The sequence below is a fragment of the Pleurodeles waltl genome, chromosome 2_1 (assembly GCF_031143425.1).
Source record: "Pleurodeles waltl isolate 20211129_DDA chromosome 2_1, aPleWal1.hap1.20221129, whole genome shotgun sequence".
NCBI lineage: Eukaryota > Metazoa > Chordata > Amphibia > Caudata > Salamandridae > Pleurodeles > Pleurodeles waltl.
This window is the reverse complement of record NC_090438.1, coordinates 98,508,702-98,533,965: the sequence shown is the minus strand read 5'-3', so window position 1 is coordinate 98,533,965 and position 25,264 is coordinate 98,508,702. Positions and strand designations below refer to the sequence as shown.

Sequence of the window (25,264 nt, the reverse complement as noted above, 5' to 3'; positions counted from 1 at the left end):
TATAACAGGAAAGCAAGAGCACCAGTAAGTTTAGAGAAAGTGGAGGCTATTACAACAGCACATATGGTTTCACAGAGCTCCAATTTCTCTCCCCTACCCTTTAACCTATACATACAATCTTTGAATGAAAACTTGAGTGACTTATATGTTGGCCATCACAAATATGCTGATGATACTTAAATTACATTTAATCTCTTCCAAGGAAAGCTTCTGAGGTATTTGATAAAGCGAATGGTGAACTGTAACTCGTCACATCAATGCAGCTAACCACTGGTTGACTCTCAATAGAACCAGATTTACATAATTTAAGAAAATGGGTTCCATCCTATTACGTCGAATTGAGCCACTGTAGCAAAAGCCATTATTAGCTCTACCCAATAAGGTCAATGCAACAATTGCTAGGCTGTAAACAATGAGGAAAGCAAATCAGTATTGATACTTTACATACTTAGACATGCTTATTCATGGGCTTTAAGGAAACTCCAATTGATGCTGGTGGCACCACCTGCGAAATCTAAAACCCTTGTGCTGACACCCAATGCATTATAAAAGGTTGTCCCCTCTTAAACTTGAGAAATTTACATTCTACATTCCAACAAGGGTTTTAAGGTTAGTTGGTGCACAAAAAAATTGCTTGTGCCTACTAAAAGTGTACGGTAAAGGGCCAGAGGAAAGTTGTTTCCTTTGGTCACTTGCGCGACCAAGAAAATACTTACACACATGATGAGGGGAACTGATGCAATCCTTCAGGCCAGAAAATAAGTTAAGACTTTACTGTTGTATGGTCTTTATACCCTACGGTGCTTTACTGCCACTTCTTGATTTTCTGCCATAAATATTTATGTATGATGTTTGTAGTAACTGTGCTAAGTTCAGGGCTGATCATTTCTGCCTTCGTGTCAGCTTTGTGGTGTATATTAGATTTTATGTATTGAACCAAGTAACCGTACACCTCATCTTCATGACCCTCATGCCCCCCCTCCAACGAAACCCAACGGTGACTGTTTTAGCTGGAACAAGACCTCAGAGGCCAACACCCTTGCCCTCAACCTGCCCAAACAGCACAACAACGTGAACGAGGATGGCGGACGCTTCAGTTTCAACACCTGGATCACTGACTATGCTGGCACTGTCATTCCCATCAAGAACTAACACAGAAGATCTCCCAAGCAGGCCAGCTGGTACACCGAGGACCTCAGGACAGTCAAGCGCCACTGTGAGCACCTCAAGACAAAGTGGTGCACCAAGAAAGACCCAGCTGACAGAACTGCCTACAAATCAGCACTCAACCTATAGCACTGCCACCTACGTGAGACAGAAATAAGTCCTGGCACTGTGCATCGAAGCTAGCCCAAACAACAGTAAGGAGCTCTTCTGTATAGTCAAGAAATTCACCAATCCCCCTGCAATGGCAATAAGCAACATCTCCCCCTATAGGGACATACGCAACAGCCTTGCAGATTTCTTCTACGACAAAATTGCCAAAATCTACAGAAACATCAACCCCAAACTCAAGCCTGAAGATTTTTTTAACAGCCATAACTCCACACACACAGACGAACATCACAACTCTAACCAGCTAGAACCACCTCACCACTTAGGATGCAATCACCATCAATAACTCCATCCACTTATGGGCCCCCATTTAACCCATGGCCCTTCCGCATCTTCAACCTAGAAGCATCCCTCAAACTTTTTATCCTATTCAACACCTCACTGGATTATGCCTCCTGCCCAGAAACTGGAAGCAGGCAGAAATAAAACCCCTACTAAAGAATCCTTTAGTGGACCCTAAAAAACCTCAGCAACTACAGATCCATCTTCCTCCTCCCTTTCCCGGCCAAAGTCATCGAAAAAGCCATCAACCAACAACTTACTATTTACCTGGAACACAAACTCCTCCTGGACGACTCCCAATCCAGATTTCCCAGCAACCACAGCATTGAGAAAGTCCTGATCGCGGCCACTGATGATATGCAGGTCCGCCTCAACAAAAGAGAGGCATCCGCCCTTATCCTCCTTGATCTGCCAGCAGCCTTCGACACTGGCTCCCACCGCACCCTCATTGCCTGAATTGATGACACAGGCATCCAAGGAGCTACACTCAGACGGATCACCTCTTTCCTTACAGACAGAACACGACTACACCTTCCACTCTTAACCTCCGAAACCAAACCAATCATCTGCGGATTCCCTTAAGGCTCATCACACCCCCCCCTTCAGCATCTATATGCCCCCCCCTTGCCAACAGAGTCCACAGACTCAACATTATATTCTACGCCGACATGCAGCTCATCCTCTCCGAAAACTCCACTGCTGCCTGAACCAACTTTTACGAATGCATAACTAGTGTTTCCAATTCGATAAGCAATCATTTCCTGAGGGCCAACACAGACAAAATGCAAGTCTTGATCTTCGGCTGTGACAACTCTCCATGGGATTCTGCCTGGTGACCCGCATAACTAGTACCCACTCCAACCCCATCTGAGCATGCCAGGAGTCTAGGTATCAACCTGGCCAGCAAACTCACCATGAGGTCCCAAGTCAACACAGTATCATCCTCATGTTATGTACGATTTTCAAGTGGCTTCCTTAAACCGCAAGACCCACTACCACCCAAGCCCTCGTCACCAGTAGGCTGGACAACGGAAATACCCTTTTTGTGTAGAATCGAGGCCCACCTAGTTCAAAGACTACAGATTATCTCGTACGCCGCAGCAATACTTATCCTGGATCTCTCGTCGCACCCACATCACACCCTACCTCAAAAAGCTCCACTGTCTCCCAGGTCATAACAGATGCCGGTTTAAGCTGCTCACTCATGAGTGCAAGGCCCTTTACAACTCTGGACCCACATATATTTACCACCACCTGATATTCCACAAACCCTCTAGACACCTCCACTCTGCCTCCCTCGTGCTGTCTCATACCCCCTGCACACAACGCACCAGCGCAGGAGGACGTTCCTTCTCCTACCTCGCAGCCAGAGCCCGGAATGGCATCCCCCCTGCACCTCAGGACATCCCCTACTCAACAGGAGTTACGAAGGTTGCTGAAAACCTGGATCTTGCACTAAGACCCTGCCAGCGCCTGGACACCCTCGCAGGTGACAAGTCGACCTCTACAAGTAAACTGATTGACTGATTTGATTGGTGCTAGGGATGCCTGTGATATAGTATCCTCTGGATTGGCATTTCACTCCCTGAGTTGAAGAGTCTGAGGGCGTTTGGGGACTTGTCAACTTGATACAGTGGAAGTGACGGTTTACTGTAAGAGTGAGTCACAGTGACTGACGGAGCCATGACTACGGTTAGGAGATATGGTTTTGTAAAACTGGAGATTGTTTCAAACCAATGCAACTCTCTGTCGCTCAAAAGCGTTTACCATTGTCATAAAAATAGATGGAAAGCTGTGCATTTTTCATTGCGACTCCAGTGACTAAGAGTGGTCAACTACATGGAATGCTAGAGGAAAACCTGATTCATTACATTGGAAGGAAACAAAGTCCAAGTCTGCCTGGCACTTTTAAGAACCTCACTGCAGTCCGTTTCCTCTTCTTTCCGCCAACATTTGTCCATCTCATCAATGCTACACAAGAAGTTAAGATCACACTTCCTCTATGTCTCCATTGTTACATTTCTGTGCCTCTGAGGTGGCCAACAGGGAGCATATGCCACTGAGCAAAAACCATGAATTAATAAAACAGTTGAAATCCACCACACAATTACTAATCTAGAGAAATCCACTGCCATGTAAAAGGTATACTCTTAATCCAGAAACAACTCAAAATCACCCCTTATGAAACCACTGCCATGATTAAAATCAATACATTAGTGAAATACTAAATGACACATCTCTTGTCTATCTAAGCAGCAATGCTCTCCACCTCATTCCTTTAAACAACACTCAGTTCATGAAGGGGGACTGCAAATAGCTGTATTTGAATGACAGTCTGAATTGTTCATCTCTAATTAAGATCTTTGATATACTGAAAGCTTGTTTCTCAGACGTTTAACCAACATTTCTCGGAAACTGAATGCACTGGAAAACAATCATCATTTGATATAATTTGGGATAACATGTACATGCCTATTTGTTCCAACTCAACATACATGCTTTCCAAGATCTAATATGCAATTACAATACACCTGTCTATCATGTTAGTTTTCATTACCGCCTTTTTCATACGAGGGTACGCAAAAATGTTTTTATTTGCTCATGGGGGAAAAATTAAATTTGTTGCGTCTTACCTGGACATTGGTCCTTCTCCACGTTTAGCAGTAGGGTCATCTGAAAATAATACAATCTCATGTTAGACTGTGTAAGATTTGAGGTCAAATAAAATAGATGTCCTTATGAGGAGTATGGGAGAGAACACAGAACAGTTACTTATAAATGTATCTGTTGTCCTAAATTGCACCAAGAGCACCTCTTCTCTTTAATAAAGGATACTGTTTTTAACTACTTAGGCCTTGCCTAGCAGACCACATTTGAGGGCTATACCAAACACACACTGCCTTAGACTTTACAGTAATATTGCTGTAGTTGTGCTATTGAAAAGCGAAACATCTGGACGGGTCATTATGATCCAGAGTGGTGTAAGTTTCGAGTAGAACATTTATCTTTTGTATGACTTGTGTACAGACTGGAGTTTCAAAATGCTATGGTTGACTTTATTGCCACTCATTTGCCTTCTTCCCTCTTCTTGTGATTGTAACTTCTCTGTAAGCATAGCCTATTTGCAATTTTTGTTGACGGGCTTACCTGTATCCTTCTACTGCTCACATGTAGGGAACTATTTTTTCTTTTTTATTCAGCCCTCCACCAGAGTGCATGCCTTTTCTAGCTCTCTCCCTGGTGTGCTGCATACCCCCTCTAATAAGCATAGTGTTGATCCACACTTGCTCCCATTTGGTCTGTAAAAGCACATTAACATGGATATTTTTGTTGGGGTATGGCTGAAGCTCAGACCTTAAGGGTTGTTTACGTTTATCTCCTGCATTCCATAAATTGCAGGAAAGCACACACTTTGGCACACAAAGGTTCTTATGGCACCAGGAAAAGGCCATCAGGTTCACTCACTAATTTGTGTCTGAGGCAAGTGTACATCATATGACACTTCTCCTGAAGGGCCACAAACTGCTCCCTGGGCTACTACAGAGGAACAAAAGGCTGAATCATGAGGAAAGTAATTTAGGCCTTGGGAAGGGTTTTCCATTAAAGTCCGAAACCTTATTTTCATTTTTAAATTCTGTTTAGAGTTCCTATGTGACAAGTATTCGAGAAATACTCCATGCCATATACAAAGACTGAAAACACTTACTCCAGTATTTTGATATTTTTAGTTTTTACCCTTTTAAACAATACTTTATAAAATATCGGCAAAGTCAACAACGAGCACTTGCCTTATAAAGGTGAGACCTATTGACTTTGCTAATTATTGTTTGTGTCCCTTTCATCACTCCAGGAGAGTGCACATATTGTCTAGCTCTCTCCCTCGTGTGTTGCTTTACGCCCAAACAATTGCTGCTTGGTTGATCTCTTGCCCCCTGCCCGCTCTATATTGCTTCCTCCCACATGCTCCTCATAATCTCCTCTGTTGCTACACAAATCTGTTGCAGAGTTTTAACTTTTTGTTAAAAGTATATTTTTTTATTTTTTGGAGGGCCCAGCAGCTGCTATTTGCTGCTTTGCCGCTCAATTGTGCAAAAAACACTTTTGTGCCACAAACAATTTTATTTATCAATTCAAAAGGCATCCCTCATCTTGGATCAGTAAATAAAACAATCAAAAAAAAAGGTGGCAGAGTCATTCGCTAGGGGCATGCATACTCGCCCATACAGCATCATGCAGGTACGCAGTTAGAGAATGATGCGTGTGCAGCGACTGCTTCATCACGCCTTTTATTGCCATTTTGGATGCATAAATAAAAAAAAGTGGTACGACATCAGCATCTACACAGCATTGGGGAAAAAGCACTGGCAAAGCCAATAGGTCAATAAGGCGAGGCTTTCTAGCTTTGCTAATGTTGTTCGGCTATTGGTACTGAATTTAGTTCCACTGCAAGTGCACCACCAGAATCTAGCAAACCGAATCCAATATACTAGATTTAAAAGAAAAAAATGCTCTTCACGATCAGTCACAACAATTATATGTTTGAAAGAATGTCCTTTTATCAAATAAAATAGTAACAACATTATGACATTGTATTACAAGACAGAATTCTAGACATTAGCTTAGTTTACAATTTGACAGCTGGGTGTGAGCAGTCTCGGGCCAACTTACTGAACCAACCAAGAACAACTAACTAGTGCAATACTTTAGTACACAAATCTATTCATGATAGCATAAGAGGTCCGAAAAAATGGGAAACAAAATATCTGGGCCTGGAAAAAACAAAAATAAGCCTACATTGTATGATGGATTTAACACAGTTGTTGGGGCTTAGCAAGTTAACCAAGTAGAGGGAGCACAATGACATTGCAGCAAAGATATTGTTCTAATGGTGTTCAAAGATTATGTTCTACGTGTAGTCATAAAACATTTATTTGTATCAGCAATCATCGGCCAATGGTTATGTTGTATTTGTTTGTTAATTAATAATAATTTATAATTAATTAATCCGTCGTCCAACTCAGAAAGCAGCTCAAGACCCTACCCCTCAAGCAATACTCGATTACCAGGTAGCGGCCAGCCAACTTAACATTCTAATGGTCCCTTCGACCCCAGGTGTCCACTGCTGGTAGGAGAGCTTTCACTCTCCTCCCTTCAGCTACCACGTGGTCAAAGACCTCCAGCTCAGTCACCTTGTTCTACACACATCGGCCCTACCTCCCCGTCTCAGTCCATTGCTATGGGGACTACAACACGTCTTCCCACCTCCCTTAACGCACAATATTTAAACCACTCCTGCTGCCAACCCTCTCTGTGCACAGTGCTCCACAGTTTGTGGTACACAGGTTTTTTTTATCTACAGGCATACCTATTAGAAATCAGTTCACTAAGTTTAGATTTCTTCAACACCATCATCTCTGACAGGGCCTTTTCCATGGCAATTTCTTTATAAATGCAATCCACAGCAGTGTATAAACTGCTCAATGAGAGATTCGTACAGTGTTCAATAAACTTTGCTTTTCTTCTCTACGAAAATAGAACTTCACTTAGTTTTGTCCAAATATAATGCATGCCTTATCTATGGGCAATTGAAGTTGTTGCAGTATGGCCATCCCTCCTAACATTGTGAGATCCAGATACACTTAGGAGGTTGAAACCATGTTAATTCCTTCCAGTGTTTGGCCTTAGTCTGCTATGTGAGCCTTCTCCAGATTCCCAAAATGTATTAAGGCACAATCCTCCAAGAGCCAATATCCCATCTTACTAGGATGCACCCAAAGAATTTTTTGCCCAGGTGCACTAAGACAGCACGTGAGGTTTCAAGTAATTTACAGCATGTGCTGAAATCCATGCACTGTTTCACACATCATGTCTGAAAACCAAGTCAAGCAAGGACAGGAAACCTATAAGGCATGCCAACAGAGGACATACTTAGCCATTGGGTCAAATTAATAGCAACTATGCAGTCTGCCCTAGTTCATGCCAGTATCACAGGCAGGGCATTATTCCACGGCCAGACACAGTTCAAATTTGTTAATCGAGGATTTAGAACACACAGCTTCCTCTATATCTAAGACATTGGCCTGAAATTGGTTGGTACCCTCCCCCCCAACTCTTAGGAAGATAAGGATATATTATTTTCTTGTAGATAATGTGGAGAATTTCCCAGCCAACAATTACAGAAAAGGCATAGACAAATAAATGCAGCACTGGTTTCCATTAGGACCAGCATGCACTGCAATGTCTCTTAGTCACACAGCATTAATGTGAGAAGTAAACTGTCTGTTTTTCCCAAGAAGCAACGTAATGTATAATCACCGCGAGCTTTGCAAACAGACTCCAGAATGGTAAGTTTCAAGGATATAATATCTACAGCCCGTCATCTAGCAAGACTGAATATCACATTTTACCACAAAGTCAGATTCCCCTGTCAATTCGCCACTAAACATTAAGCCCAGACTTCTTATTTATGAGCTAAAATCGCTTCTTGTTTAAAGAAAAATTGACTACTGCATAGGTGTCAGCCTTTGCTCCGATAAATGTGTGTGTCAAAAAATATATGACTGATGTTTTGTGGCATTAGGCTGCAGCAACTTTTCTCTCAAACTATCAATACTCTGAAGAAGTTTCGAGTATTTGGCTGGGAACTTCAACTCCCCTAAACTGAACTGTGTACTATCAGCAGAAGATAGAAAATAATATAAATTCACCCCCCCCCCATGATCTGAATTATAACATTACAAATGGCACTGATTATATCATTGGTGGCAACATCTTAACACTGACATTACTGAGACATTATTAAAAGAGTATAATAGAAATAGAGTGTAATTTCTTTGTTTGAGTATATGCTACTATTTAATGATGTTAAGTGGTGTAATTTCTTGCTATCAATATTATGAGAGTAGGCGCATTGTATTTCAGGAGTGAATGTTGTTTGCTTGGTGTGGTGCTAGTTATGGTTTGCTCAGTTAACCACAACTGGACCATTTCAGGGTTTTTTATTTTTGTGTATGTCCATGACTTCACTCTAACTGTGATCTTTTAAAGTCATTTCTGAGATTTTTTTAAAACATACATGAATGTCTTACGAGCAGAATAAACTTACTATTAAGTTTCCTTTTCAGTGAATTTTAAGTACAATGTTTTTTATTATGATATACCAAGGGAACTTTTATGATATAGTAGCTGTGGGAAAAGGTTCATGGGTCCTGAGGCCTGCAGATGTTAAGTGGGAAACAGTTGTATCAGTTGGAGACTTTTCCCTCTAATATCATGGGCCTGGCCTACTAATAGGCCCGAAACTGAGCAGCACGTATGACCTACCCCCAAAGTCTGCAAACGAAGGCTGCGGACATCGAGTGCAGCATAAGGTGTTATGGTTGACTGCAATCTCTTCCTTCTGGTGTCCTTTTAAAAATGGTGGCACTCTGACCCGGTCCAGCACATATTCCAGTGCATAGATTAGGTACCCACCTCAAGGAGAGGCATTCATCAAAGTATTTGGTACTAAATACAACAAATTATATAGCCTACGCTCATCCCATTAATAGAAAAGGCAAGCAAGCGTGTGTATTGTGGCACTGACTCCTTCAATGTGCAAAGGGTAAAGCTGCTTTCAGAGGAAACCATTGCACTGCAAGCATCCTCTATGTGAACTAATGTTTCCTAAGTATCATGAAACCTATAAACAAGCACTGGCAAAGGCAAAACAATGCGTCTTGCTGAGAGCTATTGTCTTCTAGCCATACTGTTCAGCAGCATGGCTGAAAGTTAGAAGAAAAGAAAAAAAAAAGCTCTGACAGTCAGCTCTGGTCATGTTCATCTAGCATTTTGTCTGGTTGGAGGGGCGGGGCAAGGAATACAAGTGGGAGAAGGCGGGAGAGCGGGAGGTGGTGGCTGAGCAGGAGTGCAGGGCAGTGGGTTCTGCGAGGGTGGGGGCAAGCAAAGATGGGAATTAGAGTGACAATGAAGCCAGTGAATGGGTGGGCTCTAAACCCATATATTGCAAACAAAACGGCTTGCTTGTGGCAGCGCATGCGCGGGCTCAGGCGAGACCTTTAAACTGCCTCTGACCTAAAGATGGGAGACAAGCACCTGGGTCTTACACTTAGACCAAATCCACAGCTTATGTTGACGAAGGGCTATGGCACACTTGGCAACACTTGAGTTTGTCAAAGTCTCCAAGCCATCACAAAGTAATTTACAAGCGAAGACCCAAAAGCATTGGGGTCAACTGTGCCCAGGCCCATGTCATGTGGGTCACTCCAAGCTGCAAGTGATTCACTTAAACCTTACTAATCATGGCTTTACTTATAGACTCCACTTTTTAATGGCCACATTAAAACTACAAGTCCCAGCATGCTAAACTCGGTCAGCTCTGAAGAGTCACCTTCTTAACGTGGGGCTACCTGACAGTCGTGCCAAAGATCGGCATCCTCAAAATGTGGCAGCAGGTCCGTCTTTGCCATGTTAACCCCAACATTTCGCATCCATCCAACAAACACCTCTCCTGCCCATCTGAAATCTAATCATCTTTCCATGTACGCCCCACTCCTCGAACCGGGAGTAGCATATCGACGGCACACAGGCAGCAAGTGCGTGCATCCCCACGGAACTTCCTATCCTCCGGGCCGGCTACACAAAGGGTGATGGTGAAGGCAGTGGCACCTACCGCCGTACAGCCAGTGCTCCTCCTCGTCGTCCTCCGCCGCCTTGGGGGCCGCCACTGCTGCTTTTTCCTCCGGGGCGGCTCCTCCGGGGGCCTCGAGCTCGGTGGCCATGGCTGCCGGTGCGCGCGGGGGTGCGGGAGGCGGCAGTGGAACGTTACCCGGGAGCGTGGAACGTCGCCCGGGAGAATGGAACGTTACCCCGGCGGGCGCACGGGACGGGGCCCGGCGAGCATCTCACAGCGGCGCCTGCTCCCTCCCGGGCCGAGCTGCAGCCGGGCCTGCCCTGGCCTCTATCTGGGGCAGCGGGGCATGGCCGCTCGGTGCACGGACGGGCGTTGGGGGTGGCAAGGCACCGCACACAAGAAGGAAGCCTGCACGGCCAGCGCCAGGTCTCTGCCTCCGCTTCCCCCGTAGGACACAGGATGGGAAGAGCGTCGAGGTCCTAGCGCCTCCCCGCACTCCGAGGGCAGCATCTCCCTCAGCGCGGGGGCCATGGCAACCTCCTGTCACCCGAGCACCGGGGAGCACTGCAGGCCGCCCGGGTACCCTGGGGGTGCGCGCGGAGGGAGCGCTCCGGCATCAGCGCCGCGGTCTGCAGGGATCGCCCCAGCTGCCGCACGAAACTTAATTCTTGATGCATTTTTATCGTCTGTTGCATCAGAGCTTACAGGTCCAAGACATTAGGTAAATACATGGCAATTATGTGGCCTATTTAAAACTACCTAATTATATGTAGAAAGTAAACTTAACTGTGAACCAGCGACACTACATTAAATCGTTAGGTGACTTAGCCCCACTCCCCTAAATGTGATGATTGGGAGCGAGATGTTACAGGCCTGGCCCCAGGATTCTTGCTCTGGGAGGACACAAGCAAGGATGGATCGGCCACTTAGATGAAACGTATTGCAGAGATCTGATATTATAGGGACCGACATATGTCGACTCATGACATTTTTACACCATAACCACTATCCAACAAGGTCCATACTTCGCTCCCCCTGCTGGCTTCCGGCTTGTGGGAGGGACGCATCAAGCAGATGGGCTGCCACATGCTCCTGGTCATGTGCAGAAACATCTCTGCTGCCACGCATGTCCCTTTGCAGGTTTTCATGTTTTTTTTGTTTTGTTTTTTAAATAACAGTAGCAGCTTTGCAGTTTGCACAGCATTGAAGTTTAAAAATGCTCTGCAGTAACTCATGTGAGTACTTTGCACACTCCCACCCTATCTAATACCACGCTGCAGACTTTACCATTATTTATCCTCACTTTCTATGACGACGCTCAACACTGAAAAAAACAGGTAAAACTGAGTTATGGTTTTGACAAACGTGCAAACCCAATGAAACTCACCAGCTATGATAACCAATGCACACAATACAGGCCATTACTCATGATACACATCATGCTCAAAACCGATTCACTACTGAGCCTGGATCTTTCTTTCATCTGTTTTGAGATCATCCACATTTTGTTCTGAGATATTGCTTTTTTTGCCATTCTATCCTCTAGTAGCCTTTCCTGAAGTGGTGATACTTCCAGCATTTGCCTCTCCCCCTTACTGAACGAAGTAACAACAAGCTTGAGCTGACAGTATGGAGTTGTCTGTGTGTTTTGTAGCATGTATTCGGTTTGCAATGTTTAAATGGTACTAAGGGCCAGATATACATACCATTTTTCTTATCGCAAACAGCCCGATATGCAGAATTGGGACGTTTGCGACAAGAAAAAAGCATTTTGGTATGTACAGACCCTATTTTGCGATTCGGTAATCTATTTAACAAATCGCAAATTAGGTTTGAGAGTCGCAATTAGGAAGGGTTCCGTTCCTAACTGCGTGTCGAAGTTCGATGTAGGATTGTTTTGTGACCGTGAATGCGGTTACAAAACAATCGCAGTTAGCACCAGTTTCAAATTGGTGCTAACCACCATTGTGAATGTCAGCAAAAAAAAAATTGTCAGTGCATGCAGTGGTCCCTCGGGCCACTGCCTGCTCTGAAAAAATGAAAAGAAAACTATTCATTTTCGTTTTTGAAATGCATCCCATTTTCCTTTAAGGAAAACGGGCTGCATTTAAAAAACAAAACTGCTTTATTTAAAAGCAGTCACAGACATGGTGGTCTGCTGTCCCGAGCAGGCCACCATCCCTGTGAGTGCGGCCATTCCCAATGGGGTCACAAATTGCGACCTACCTCATGAATATTTATGAGGTAGGTCATTTGCGTCCCCATTGGGAATCGCAAACCGTGTCAATGGCACTGTTGTACATCAGGTTTTGTGGCTCACAAATTGCCAGTCATTAAAACTTGCAATTTGCGAGTGGCAAAACCTAATATTCGTACATGTGGCCCTTAATGTGTACCAAGTAACAAAAGAAGCTTCATTCTGGGAAACAATACTGCGGTGCCCTATACTAAAGAATCGTGCTCAGGCTAGACAACACTATACTGTGCACTACAGAGCTCTGATTAGCCACTCATTTAATACAGACTTCAACAGGAGTTAAGGGTGTAACAGGAGTGCACTGGGATCCTTAAAACACATACTTTGAATGCGCTAAAATACATCAGATAAGATGCTTCTGAAAAAAAAACACATCGTAGTGCTATACAAAATGCTTACCTAATTCAGAATGATCATCACTATTATGCAACACAAACTATTGTATAATTTAGTAATAAGTAAGGTATTTGTATAGTGTTCTAATGTATTTTCTTTTTAAAAACACCACAATAGACGTGTTTCAGTACTTTTTATGTTTTCTTCCTTATGTGTTGTATGTAGCCTTCAGTAGTTTAAATTTTAATATCTGTTGAAACTGGTGTTTATTTAAATCTTAAAACAGATATATAATCCGTGCTTTTATGTGGAATCTTCTAGCTCATATTTTGCCAGACATGTTCCTATTAGCCAATGATTTAGATACACCCATTTTATCAGCATCGTAAGAATAAAAACCGGAGATGCCCTTGATGGGAATCAAAATAGTGTCCTGCGGATACACATAGGTTCCTGCACAAAGCACCAGTCTATCCCATATAACATTTGCATACATATGAAGGTGGTCTGAGCTAATGTCATGATACATATGAATGTTCTTTCTTTTACCCAATGATTGGCTGAAATATTTCTTTTGTTGACTTTTCCATTGAGTTATTTTTCCTATAATGCTGTGATTAGGAATATCCTCACTGCAGGAAGAAAATTAAACAAACCTCAACTAAAATCTCTATCCTAATTGTATGCACATATTCTCTCAATTTTCTAAAAAAAAAAAAAAAAGGGAAAATGCTTTGCAGTGTTTCTGTCATATCTCGTTTGTCAGTTACTAGGTTAATTGAGACGGAGTCTTCACCCTTATCTGGGTGAGTGAGAGTGTTCAAGAGATCTGTGCTGTTCATTTTTGCATGATCACAACTGCTATCCATGCTGACATCACATCTGGCCCCAGGCTTAAAGGTAGCCTTCATCTAGAGGGAATTGGGACCATAAATTGGCCACAGGCAACCAAAAAAAGTGTCCCCCATTTGTGGATCGTAAACTTTCATGAAACTTTGCTTGTTTAATATCAGGGAGCTAATTCGGGCTGACAGTGATAAAATAGGCCTTTTAAATATTCTAGGGCGTTAGCATTATTCAATGCTGGAAACCTCTTTAATTCTCTGCATGGGAAGGGGGGGGTGAAGGGTGTGAGGGGGGGTCATCCTAGCCTCACTGCAGGAATGGGAAGTGAATCTTGATTGGTGCATGAGGACGGAGGAGTTGGTGTGCAGGGTCTGGGGCTGCCCTTGAAAATCTGAGAAAATATAGAGCCCTTGGTAGGCGGTGGAAGATGGTCACTAACGGTGGTTAATGTATGGGGTGGGAAACGCTCCTGAGGTCCCTGTACATGAGGGAGGAGGGGGTGATGGGCCAGTCCGCCGGGATCCTTTAGTGGGCTAGGGCGATAATCTGCCCCCCTAGTAGTCTACTACGCTTGTGCCAGAATCAGAATACAGGGGAGAGCGCTTGGTGACATATACAGTTGCAGAACAATGGAGGACGGCTCCCTGATCCAAGTTCCGGTTATGTTTTTTTGTTTTTGACTTATTGAGGGTATTGATTTAGATGTGGGCTAGTTAATGAGTTACATTTACCACGGTTTCCCTTGGTGTAATAAAGATGTATCTTCGGGTACTTGTTAAGCGGACAATAAAAAAAAGTTGGAAGGAAAAAAAAAAAATCCATAATTGTGTCTCATCCTAAATCCTTGAGACTCTTGCTAACCATCAGTTGGTCTCTTAACTACCCACTTACTAAAAGGACCCTGAAGCTCATTTCCACTCCACGGTCCTCTGAGGCTCCTGCTCAGATCCTGGAGGATCCAGCTCCCTCTCAGGTGCCTTTGGATACCAGCTCATAATCTGGCCACCTAAATTCCTTGTTTACTGTCAGACCCTTTAGCTCCTGCTCACTCTTACCTGGAAACTCCAGGACATCCTCACTTTCCTGAGGACCACGTTTACCATGAGATTCCACAAAACATGTATTTCCATATGGCTCTGTGCTGATCCTACAGGCATGGGGTGTACAGTCACCACCAGAGTTCTGAAGGTCCTGCTCACCCTCAATCCTCATAATGGGTATTGGGAGTGAACTCTATTGCTCCCATTCACCTTAATCACCTGGGACATATGTCATCCTCAATTTGCTGAATCCCCTTCTCAATTTCACATCCCACAAGTTCTTGCATACCTTCAGATCACTGACTTTCCAGATAACCTTGAGGTCTCCTGGTACCTCTTCTTACCCTTAAGTCGGACATATCACTGCTAAACTTCAGTGGCTGTACACATCCAAGTCTTTCAGTGACCCTTTTCTTTGCCACACAGTGCAACACAGCTTGGCACTTGATGACGTTTATACTGCGATAGCAGACATGATCTGAATCTGCTTGACATGCTGCAGCCTTTCTTTTCATTTTCTATATATTATCTGTGCCCTTGCTGTCTTTTTCGCTCACTCGCACAAACGAACAGCCCTTTACTCCTGCTAGTGTTTATCCCTTGCTCCCCTTTCGTTATCCTCACTTCAATGTACCCTCAACATTCTAACCCACCACATCTATTAGATGCTCTGTGTTTCTGCATGTCTGTCCATCTTTCATATCAACTTTTCGTTCTGTCTCCCGCCCTCTGCCTTTCTCTTATTCTACAAACCCCCTATTTTAATCCACTCCTTTATCATTCTCTCTTTCCCATTCTTCTGCCTTTCTCATTTTCTATCTTTTTCAGGTCTCTCTCTCTCTCCTAGTTGCTCCTCTTCTCCCCATTTCCATCACCCCTGTACTATTTCCTTCCATCTTTCGTAGTCTATAAATTCCACCTCTCTCACTCTTTTGTCTCCCACATACACAATAGCCTTCATTCATTTTCTGCCTCTCATGTCCTTTTTACCCACTCTCTCAATTTCTATATTTTTTTTTTACTTCAGTTTTTTTCCAGTCTTGAACGTTCTCCCTCATGTAAGGCACCCTTGTTTCTCTCAAGCCCTTGAAATTGTTTTTGTGTCCTACACCTAATGTTATATTTTGTTGTGTCCCATTTACGGACTTGCTGCAATCCGTAACTACCTGCTTTATCAAACCTTGACATTTGCAGAAGACCATCCTCTGTAAACATTAAATAGATTCCTGTCGTTACGAGTGCTTTCAGTTCTGTATGCTTCCAAAGGTTATTGGGGAAAGTGGAGGGGCCTTGTTCTACCTTTCGGAGAGATCAAACCAAAGGTCTGTTTCAGACTTGAGAGGTAAAGGAAAAGTTAGAAACAGTAGCGAATCCACAGGTGGCATTTCGTTGACCAATTTTGAAAGGACAGTACCATATTTTACCTTTCTTGGGCTTTACTCCAGATTTGGCACTTCCTCTAAAAAGGGTGGGGTGGGGGGGGGGGGGGGGGGGGGGGGGGTGCGCGCGCGCGCTATCCTTGGCATTGTCATTCACAGTTCATTTTCTCCCTTTGCCACTGACCTCCCCACTTTTGCTTTCTACCTTTCCCTCTCCTGTTCTACCCTTCTCTTCACTTAATCTTTCCTTACTACATCTTTTCCGTGGCTGTTTCCATCTCTTCCTCTTTCACTCACTCCATACGCTTATCTAGAATTATTTCCCTCTTATCTAGTATCTTTTCCTGTCTTCTCTCCCTCAATTATTTCTCCCTCTTTCCTCTTCCCCCTCAGTTTGTCTGTACTTCCCACTCTCTCTTAGTTCCTTCTCTCTCCCTCTCACCTTATCTTTCCCTGCTCTCACCTCTCCTTTTGCCCCCAACATAGAGTGAATTATTTTTTTCACTGCAATATTGTCAAACACGTTTTCTTTTTACCTGTAATGTAAAGATATTTTTGTTTTAGTGTTTTTTTTTTTTTTTTTTAATTTCCATCACCCTTGAGCTGTGCACTGCACCCTTCCCATTCCGTAAACAGATGGAATTTCATTAGAATGAAACTCTGAATCTCAATCTGGACTCATGCACATTTTTAAACCAGGAAGGCTGGCACCAGGACACCCATGGTTTTTCTGTCTGATTGTTGTGGTCTGCTGCAAGTGACTGAGGCTAACTTTTCACATCTAAGACTTTAATTGTGCTGCTCAAAAGCAGCAGCTGCTCCTCGAGGACTCAATGTTACCCACTGAGACTTGGAATGAGAAGAGGTGCATCACACGCTGTTCCTCCTGGCAATGGACCGGCCTGACTCTGTGGTCACACTCGAGCTGTGTCAGCCTTTCAGGTTGTGCTGCACCAACTGGAAAGTGGGGCCAGGTATGAGGACATGCTTTTCCACTTCTGAATGAATCGATAAAGTTTGATCCGTTAATTAAAACTTTTATTATTAAAAACGTCAACAGCTCATGGCTATGAGTTTTCTTACCACCTTCTTAAGGTACCTCAATACAACATTAGTTGGGATCTAGCAGCAAAACGGACTTATCAGAAAGCAGTTTGACTTTGGATGAATCGGTCTGTACTTAGCAGCTATAAAGTATCATGGGTCAACATATTTTACCGTTTATCAAAGGTTTAGAAGTGCGCTCAATTTTTGAAAGTGCTAAAGTGCAGAAAAAGTGCTATCTCATGGATATGAAATAAATTAGAAGCATATTAAATTTTGGTAATAACTTTCGGCTAGAGCAATAACCGAGCCACATTTTTGAGTAATAATTATATAAAAAGGAGAAATGCAGTCTTTCAAAATACACAAACAGTTCTAAAAATGCGAAGAGACCAATTGTTCCACCTCCTGCTGTAGTTCGGTTCGGCCTCACCAGTTTCTCTAAAAACATGAGGTGCCTTGTATAGTTACTTCTAGACCTTTTCATAATATCCACCTACTGTCCCTTGCTTTCTTTCCTTGCATCCCGTGATAGACATTACATCCAGATCACAGTGTGCCCGTGCTTCTTCTGGCGTTCCCGGAGGCCCTGGGCTACTTGAGATATTCCGGCCAGGTTTCTCCAGGTATGTCACAAGACGGCAGCTAAGCTGCATGTCCGTCCCGTTGAAACACGCTGAAATTTCTGGTTTACATCTACGAAGGCCTTTCTGGGTCCAGCTGGGGATTAGAATCCTTTTCCGTTCTCCCATGTTGCCTTTGAAGATACATATCAGGTGAACGTGTGTCTCAGGGCCTAGTCCACAAAGTCGGCATAACCCTGTCATGTCTGTGCGCTTCCAAGGGGGAGGAGTGAGTATGACGGCAAACATCCCATTCGTTATTTCATGAAGGCTCCTTTGATTTGTGGTTTAGTAGCTATGCCCAGTGCTTAATTTGTAAATAAAAAGGTGCCGGTGCCCAGAGCCCTCTACTTAAACACGCGGCTGCTGCAGTTAAAAGTGCGAGCACTGAACACTGCGGCAGCGTAATCCTGAAGCCATTTCGGGCCTCTTCAATCCATTTACAAACACTCGCTGCCCTTTCAGCTCCTCTTGCAGCTTTCTGCTTTTCCCCTTTCTGACGCTTTTTCGTTTTTCTCTTCCTCCGTCTTTCCCACGTGTCTTTTGCTCGCAGTAAATGTTGAGACAGAAAACTAAGAACCGGCCCTCAGAAATAAGTGCCGGTGCTCAGCACCGGAAGCAACAAGCACAAATTAAGCCCAGGTATAATTGGGGGGGGAGCTAATTCAGTATAACATGACAAAATAAGCCAGGCATGCTCTCTCTTTGCTCCTTATCTGCTAGTATGGAGCTGATCTTGACTTTTATTTTTTTAACCATTGCTTGGAGCTCATGGTAGGAGCCGAAGGTCACATTAGTCCAGAATGCCTAATGATGCCAAAGAGCTAAAAAGGTAGACCCTGGCAGGGGAATGGGTCCTGCCGTTCATTTCTATCCCAAGAAGGGAGCTTAATGCCGCTACGCTTGCCTCCTTCAGTTTGTAGCACAGTTTGTTAAATGCACCTTTTCTTGCTATTGATTGCCTGATATAACAAAATTCAAGGCATACCTGGGCTGGTGATGTATTAGATGGTACAGCAAACAGCGATTTAAACAGCCTGGTGATGACTTTCTCTAGGTGGGGGTCCGTCTCAGCTCCTTAAAGTTTCACTGCCATAGGTGATGGTGGGAGTTTTGCCTGGATTTTTCAGCAAGGGTAAGTAGGTCGACGAACCTATGGCAGTTTTAATGTTCTTAAATGCGGCAGTAAGGGAAAGGGAATTCCGTCGTATCTGCTCCAGGTGTGGTTTGTAAGTTCCCTTGCTGTCTAGGAGCACTCCTAGGTACTGGTATTCAGGCATGTCTTCCATTTTATCACTTCTGAATGGCCTTTTGGGGGGGGGGGGGGTGTCAGGATCTTCCTTGGGAGGGCCTTGCCTGTTATACAGTTCCTACACGTCTAGTAGGACTGTAGGATTTTGTCAACAAGAACTTCACTTTATAGAGAGTCTACATATATCATCAGTAAATGTTGGCTTATTTTGGCTAGCTCACAGTACCACATCTAAATACCTAACCTGACCAGGGTAATAGAGGTTACTGGTAACTTCAGGCGTGACCACCCTGATTCCCAAGGAATTGAAGAAAACAGATCTAACCCTTTCAGTTGTACTCTTGTAAAGAAAACGTGAGCTGCGATGATTAAGAAACCAACCATGTTAATTGTTACTAATGTTACTCTAATCCTATCAGTCTCTAGCACTTATACTAAAGAGAGCATCGCAGAAGTATCGTCTGGCAGATCTATTGGGATAGTCTAACCCCCATACCTTGGTATTATGTGTAAGGAATCCAGTCTGAGTGTGCAGGCTACCTTTCTTGGCAGGATGAAGGTCAGAATAAGCAGGGCTGCATCTCAGTCACAGTTCACAGCAGTTCCATGATAACCTTAGCATGGGTGAAGAGTAGGATGCTATGCCCGGGAAATGACATACATGAAGCAATAAAAGGGGTCGCCAGGTTCCCGTGTGCCATTTCCCACTGTGGCTCATCACAGTGCTGACCATGTGAAAGATTCCCCCTGTGACAATGTGCCACAGACCAGCAAGAAAGCAAAACTGCAACTTAAAAAAATTGAAAGTGAATATGAAGTAATGAGGTTCAAGCTTTGGTATCCAAAAACAACACTATCAGATTGAATCTGACAGACAGAGAGGAACAGAGTATTTACAGTACAAGAAAACCATGTATTGTATAACAAACTGAATGACATGGACAAAAATAGGATACAGATACAGCCAAACACAAGAAATCAAGTGTATTCAGTACGTTTTATATCCAATTGATAGCAGCATCAAATATGAATTGTAAAGGTGCTCAATGTACAAAGTGAGCAAACAGTGCTCGTGAAAATTAGTTGAACAGCGCAAAGTGAAGCACAAAAAACAGGAAATGCCGGACAGAAACAAACCAATCAATACTGTGCATGAATATCGTAAATCCAAAATTCCAATATAATCTGATCGCACAATAAATATATTTTTTTCAGCCAGTAAGTCTGGACAACGATTCGACCTTCCACAGTTTAGCAGGTCATCATCAGGACAGAATAACCACAAAGAACATGATTGCTGCCTCTAACAAATCTAGATAAGTGATTGCTGTCAATAGGTGCATCCAATTGATGCATACAGAAAAGCATCCATAAGTAGTCTCACACAGAACCATGTCACAAGGAGATGCACTGTAGAGAAACTAATTCATCTTACAGGAGAAGCGCCACCGGTAAGAGAAAATACTGGCGTGAGATTTTAGGGCACACAAACATACGCGTGCAGGGTGACTGGAGGAAGATGAAAACACACTGCTTTCTGCAACCACTGTTGAGTTGAGCAGTCACACAGAAGCCAGTATTCTTGGCAGAAAACAGAGTGACCTAATCCCCACCTCACATCTCCTCCACTTGGGATCGACTGGTGTGAATGCACAGCCACAGATGTACGGATCAGCCTGGCAAGTAGAAATCCACTGCATCTCCAAGAAAAGAGACAAGTTTCTGAAAGGAGCCACACTGATTGGCTGGGCACACTGCAATTGAACCTTTCAGCATCACCTTCAGTGCAAGTACCAAATGGGGATTATGGGAAGATAAAATCAAGATGTACTTTGCCGCCACTGCAGTTGAAGACAAACATTAAAGGGCTTGGCTGATGCACCCTCGCTGGCTCTGATACCTATAAACTTCCGGCACAGCTCCTGAGGCAGGGCTGCCACATGGAGGCGGCCAGTATGAGCCTATCAAGAGTGAGCTGGTCAACCAGATCATGCAAGGTCAGACCCACTGAGAAAGGAAAGGTCTGACAATCAGCAAGATGACCCTGTGGGTACTGTACGGCTCATCAACAGAGAGACTGCCGGTGAGAGGAAAGAGGAGTGTGTTATGGAGCAAAATGAACGACTTCGCCATGGTCTTTTGCTCCACACGGAATCTAAAGCCGAGCAGGTCCTCTGCAGTCATCGTGGTCACCAGCTTCCCAGAGTAAGGTGACAAGGCTGAAGAAGAGGGTAGGTATACACCATATTTTGCTGTTGACAATGTCCACTCATAGACTCAATGCCAAGTCAAAATGAGAACCAAGCCGGTGACATCCATTGTAGACACTGAGACCTCCATTAATATCATAGCCAAAGAAAAATTTGAGACTTTAAATGCCAGAACGGCTCTTAAGCCATCAAAAGTCTGAGTGTATGCGTATGGGCAGACCTAACCACTACCTTTAGCAGGCATGTTTGTAACAAAAATGTTGCATGACTAGGTCACAACCACAGCAAAGGCATGCTTCTGAGCTGCCACACCGCAGAAAGACTCAGCCGGTGCGGTTTGCACTCAGGGTACATGCTTCCGAAACGGACGGCATCCTAGAAAAATTCTGCAACCTATTCAAAGGCAAAGGATATGTGGGAGCTGAACCCTAATAATTTGAACACCCCAATTTTTACCTAACCAATTTAGCTCCAAAGTGTCTAAATGAGACAACATTCCTCATCAAAGAAATACATAATTAAGAGTAAAACAGAATAAAGTATAAAACATTAATAACTGAGTTCTAATCAAAAATAGGTCAAAAGTAGATTTATTAAAGAAATATTAATAAATGCGGTACGAAGAATAAATCCATAAAGGTGCAGATACAGAAACGCGAAGTCATAAAACTTAAGCCCAATTAGTCAAATCTACACACAACCCACAGAGTTAAATTCAAAGAGTACTGACAGCATCCCATAAGAAAAATCTAAGATAACATGGACAGAGTCTCAGCATGTGCCCATAGGAAATAAACAGAGCTCCAGGTCTCCATACCCATTGCATTTTATACAAAAAGCACTGAGCTAATAATAGATTCTGCAAATCCAGCGTGGTATGATCATGCTTAGGGTTGCACTGAAAAATCAAAAAGAGCAACGTAATTTTCTAAATCTTCAGTAATAACCCATTTCTTAAAAGGTAAGAGAAATCTTCTACCTCCTCCCTAAGCAACTACACTCTTGAGATGTAGAACACAAAATAAAACATTTCTTAAACACTGGCTCACAGACCTAACACGCCTGCAATGGAACTTCTAGCAGAAGCCCATGAAAATGATATATTTCTAACACAGTTATACATTTTTGAATCTTTGACGTCATTCACTTGGTGCTCTGCGAAAAAGAGAGGAAAAATGTCTTGCAGCAAGACACTGATAGGGAGGGGAATGAACAGGTGCAAGATAAGCAGAACACCAAAAAACTGCATCCATTTGAAAACAAATGGTTTCTAACACGAAAATGTGGCATAACTACTTCACAGTATTAATCATACTTCCAAATGACATAGCACGTTTGTTTCGGAGTTGCTTGGAAGCCAGCAATGGTGGACGTGTGAGCCGAGAGCCCCGCTCTGACCCGCTTAATAATCCTGCATAAAGTGTAACTGAGGCTCGCCTGGGAAGCACTCCCTTGCAGCCTTTTCTCCTGAAGGCAGTCTGCGGCACCTGACAGCCGTGGTCCCCGGGCTGCAGACAGTGGGAAGCGCGGGCGGCGACTGGAGGAGTGGCACCGGGCCACACAACGGTAGAGGCAGCACGTGCAGGATAACAGCGAAGCAGCAGCAGGCCCTGGAGCGGAGGCGCCCTGAAGACAGAGAGACGGGGGTCGCTGGAAACAGCCGCCTGGGAGAGGATTGGGCAGAGAGGCTTGCCGTGGGTGGTGGCGGCGCCTGCCAGCATTGAGATAAGACGGGAGGCCTGGGCCATGGCTTACATCGAACGGGAAACCGATTGGCCTATACCGCAAAAACTGTTTCTCCTGCGCAGGCAGCGGGGGTCACCCCTACACTACTAAGCGATCGACAGATACTACTGATGGCACCGCAGGATGGTCGCTAAGATGGAGGGCTTGGACACCGATTGCTGAAATAACTGGAAAGTTGGACTGGAGTGGGGCCAGAGCTAAACACGTGTCTCAAAAGGGAACATTTTGTGGAGAGTGATGGGTGCAGAGCCTGAGGCCTTGTGTGAGGTCGTTTTACTGCTGAACACCCAGTGGAACATTCGGATCGCTAGCTGGCCTGGAAGAGTTGGCTGGAAACAGGGGGGTGGGGGCTCCCCTTTGTGACTGCTGAAGGAGAATGGGCATCTTGGAAGTAAAATGCAGATATGTTGGAGCTGCCAACAAGGCTGTGGCCTGCAATTCCTTTGTCCTCCCCCCGGTCCCCTGATAAGTTCTGACTCCAGCGCCGTGGGGATCGGTGCAGGCTTCGGGGGAGCTGCCACACTGCAGAGATCAACATGGACAAAGCACAGCATAAAACGAACACGGCTGTCCAGGACCCAGATGAGACTTCCCTGTTGCAACAAGTGGGGGCAGACAATCAGGACACCAATGAGACCTCCATCCACATGCACCTAGATAAAGTGCTGGCTGCCATAGCAGACACTAAAGAGGCCCTGCAACAAGACATCAGCGCAGTATCAGTAGGCCAGGGTCTGTTACGAGCAGAGTACCACAAACTGGGGGAGAGGGTCAAAATGATGGAAACCACAGTGGAAGAGATTAAACCAGACCAGGCTGAGCTGACTTGCACCATGTGTGACCTCACGGAGACACTGGCAGGGTGAAAGTTCTAGAACAAAGGGCAGAGGATGCAGAGGGCCGCAATCCTAGCAACAAAATACGACCGGTAAGACTGTCAGAGGTGTCTGGAGGCACTGATATGGTGGCTTTTCTGGAACAATGGTTACAACCAGTGGCAGCACTAGACTGCCTCACTCCCTTCTTTGCCTTAGAAAAGGCTCACAGAGTGCTGGCGCGGCCGCTGGCCCCGGGCCGTCCACCCTGCCAAATGGTAGCGCGAGTACTACATTTCAAAGATAGTGATGTCATACTCCGTAAGGCATGCAACAACGGCCCACATGCACTGGGGAATAGAAAAGTGGTGGTGTTCCCAGATTACACTGCAAAAGTGCAGGCACAAAGAGCGTCTTATCAAACGGTGAAGAAGGCCCTCCGGGAAGGAGGAATGCAATATTAATTGATGTTCCCGGTGAAACTATGGATCATTAAGGATGAAACCACACACTTCTGCACCACACCTGAAAAAGCCTGAACTTGGTTTGATGCACCTCATCTGATGCCCAAAAGCAAATCTCGGGTACGACCCAAAAGGAAACCTAAGGGCAAACTAGAAGGATCCTTTCTGACAAGACCCTCTCCCTCTCAGGTAGAACGGGAGAGATTGGCTGCACTACTGGCTGTGGCAGAGATGGCAACATCACACCGAACTGATGACGGATCAGATGATTTATCGGACCCAGGCTCTAGCATGTCTGGCTCTGAGACCTCACGCCTATTAGATGAAGAAATACCAGTTGTGACCCAGCAGACGGCTGAGGACATGATATGACAGCAAAGATACTGGAATACCTTTCCCGGAGGAATTGGGTTGCTGCCGTTGCTGCATCCATGAATAAAGCGAACTGTGCCTGATTTTATGTCGGCAGTGCGGGGGTACGTTGATGGAGAGACTGGACAATGTCCTTGCTTGTGCTATACAAGGCTGGAATGGAACATTGATCTGGAACCCTTCACTGACCCCTCCCCCCATTGGAAGATTTCCCATCCCAGTGAACTAGAAGCGGTGATCTTATACTAATGTTTTTGTTTTCTAGGTTTGGTCGACCAGCCGTTGTTGGACTGCCCTGGGGCGAGGGAGTTTTTAGTGGGAACTGTTTTTGATGGTCCTGGGGGTCATTAATGCTTGAGAGGGATGCCGGGGGCAAAGTGGGGAGCCTCTTGATGAATGTTCAACACACACATGCCTATAGCTCAAATGGATGAATTAGGGCCTACACTGTTATCTACAACCTTGAATATTAGAGGAAGGGGATCGGCTCCTAAGAGATATAGGGCCTGATTACAACTTTGGAGGAGGTGTTAATCCGTCCCAAATGTGACGGATATAACACCAGCCGTATTACGAGTTCCATAGGATATAATGGACTCGTAATACGGCTGGTGGTATATCTGTCACTTTT

At 44.4% G+C, this 25,264-nt stretch overlaps 1 protein-coding gene across 3 annotated transcripts in view; it reads right to left on the bottom strand.

Annotated features, from left to right (window-relative positions):
• The window catches only part of LOC138261609 (pre-mRNA 3'-end-processing factor FIP1-like), a 201,380-nt gene that overhangs the window by 139,162 nt on the left and 36,954 nt on the right, over positions 1-25,264 (bottom strand). For 2 of the 3 annotated variants that reach the window (XM_069210742.1, XM_069210723.1), the window contains exon 2: positions 4,251-4,290. In XM_069210742.1, coding sequence (XP_069066843.1) covers positions 4,251-4,290 — 40 coding nt within the window. Of the gene's footprint in view, positions 1-4,250; positions 4,291-10,288; positions 10,904-25,264 lie in introns of those variants that run through there. The other variant, XM_069210732.1, reaches the window with a different exon arrangement.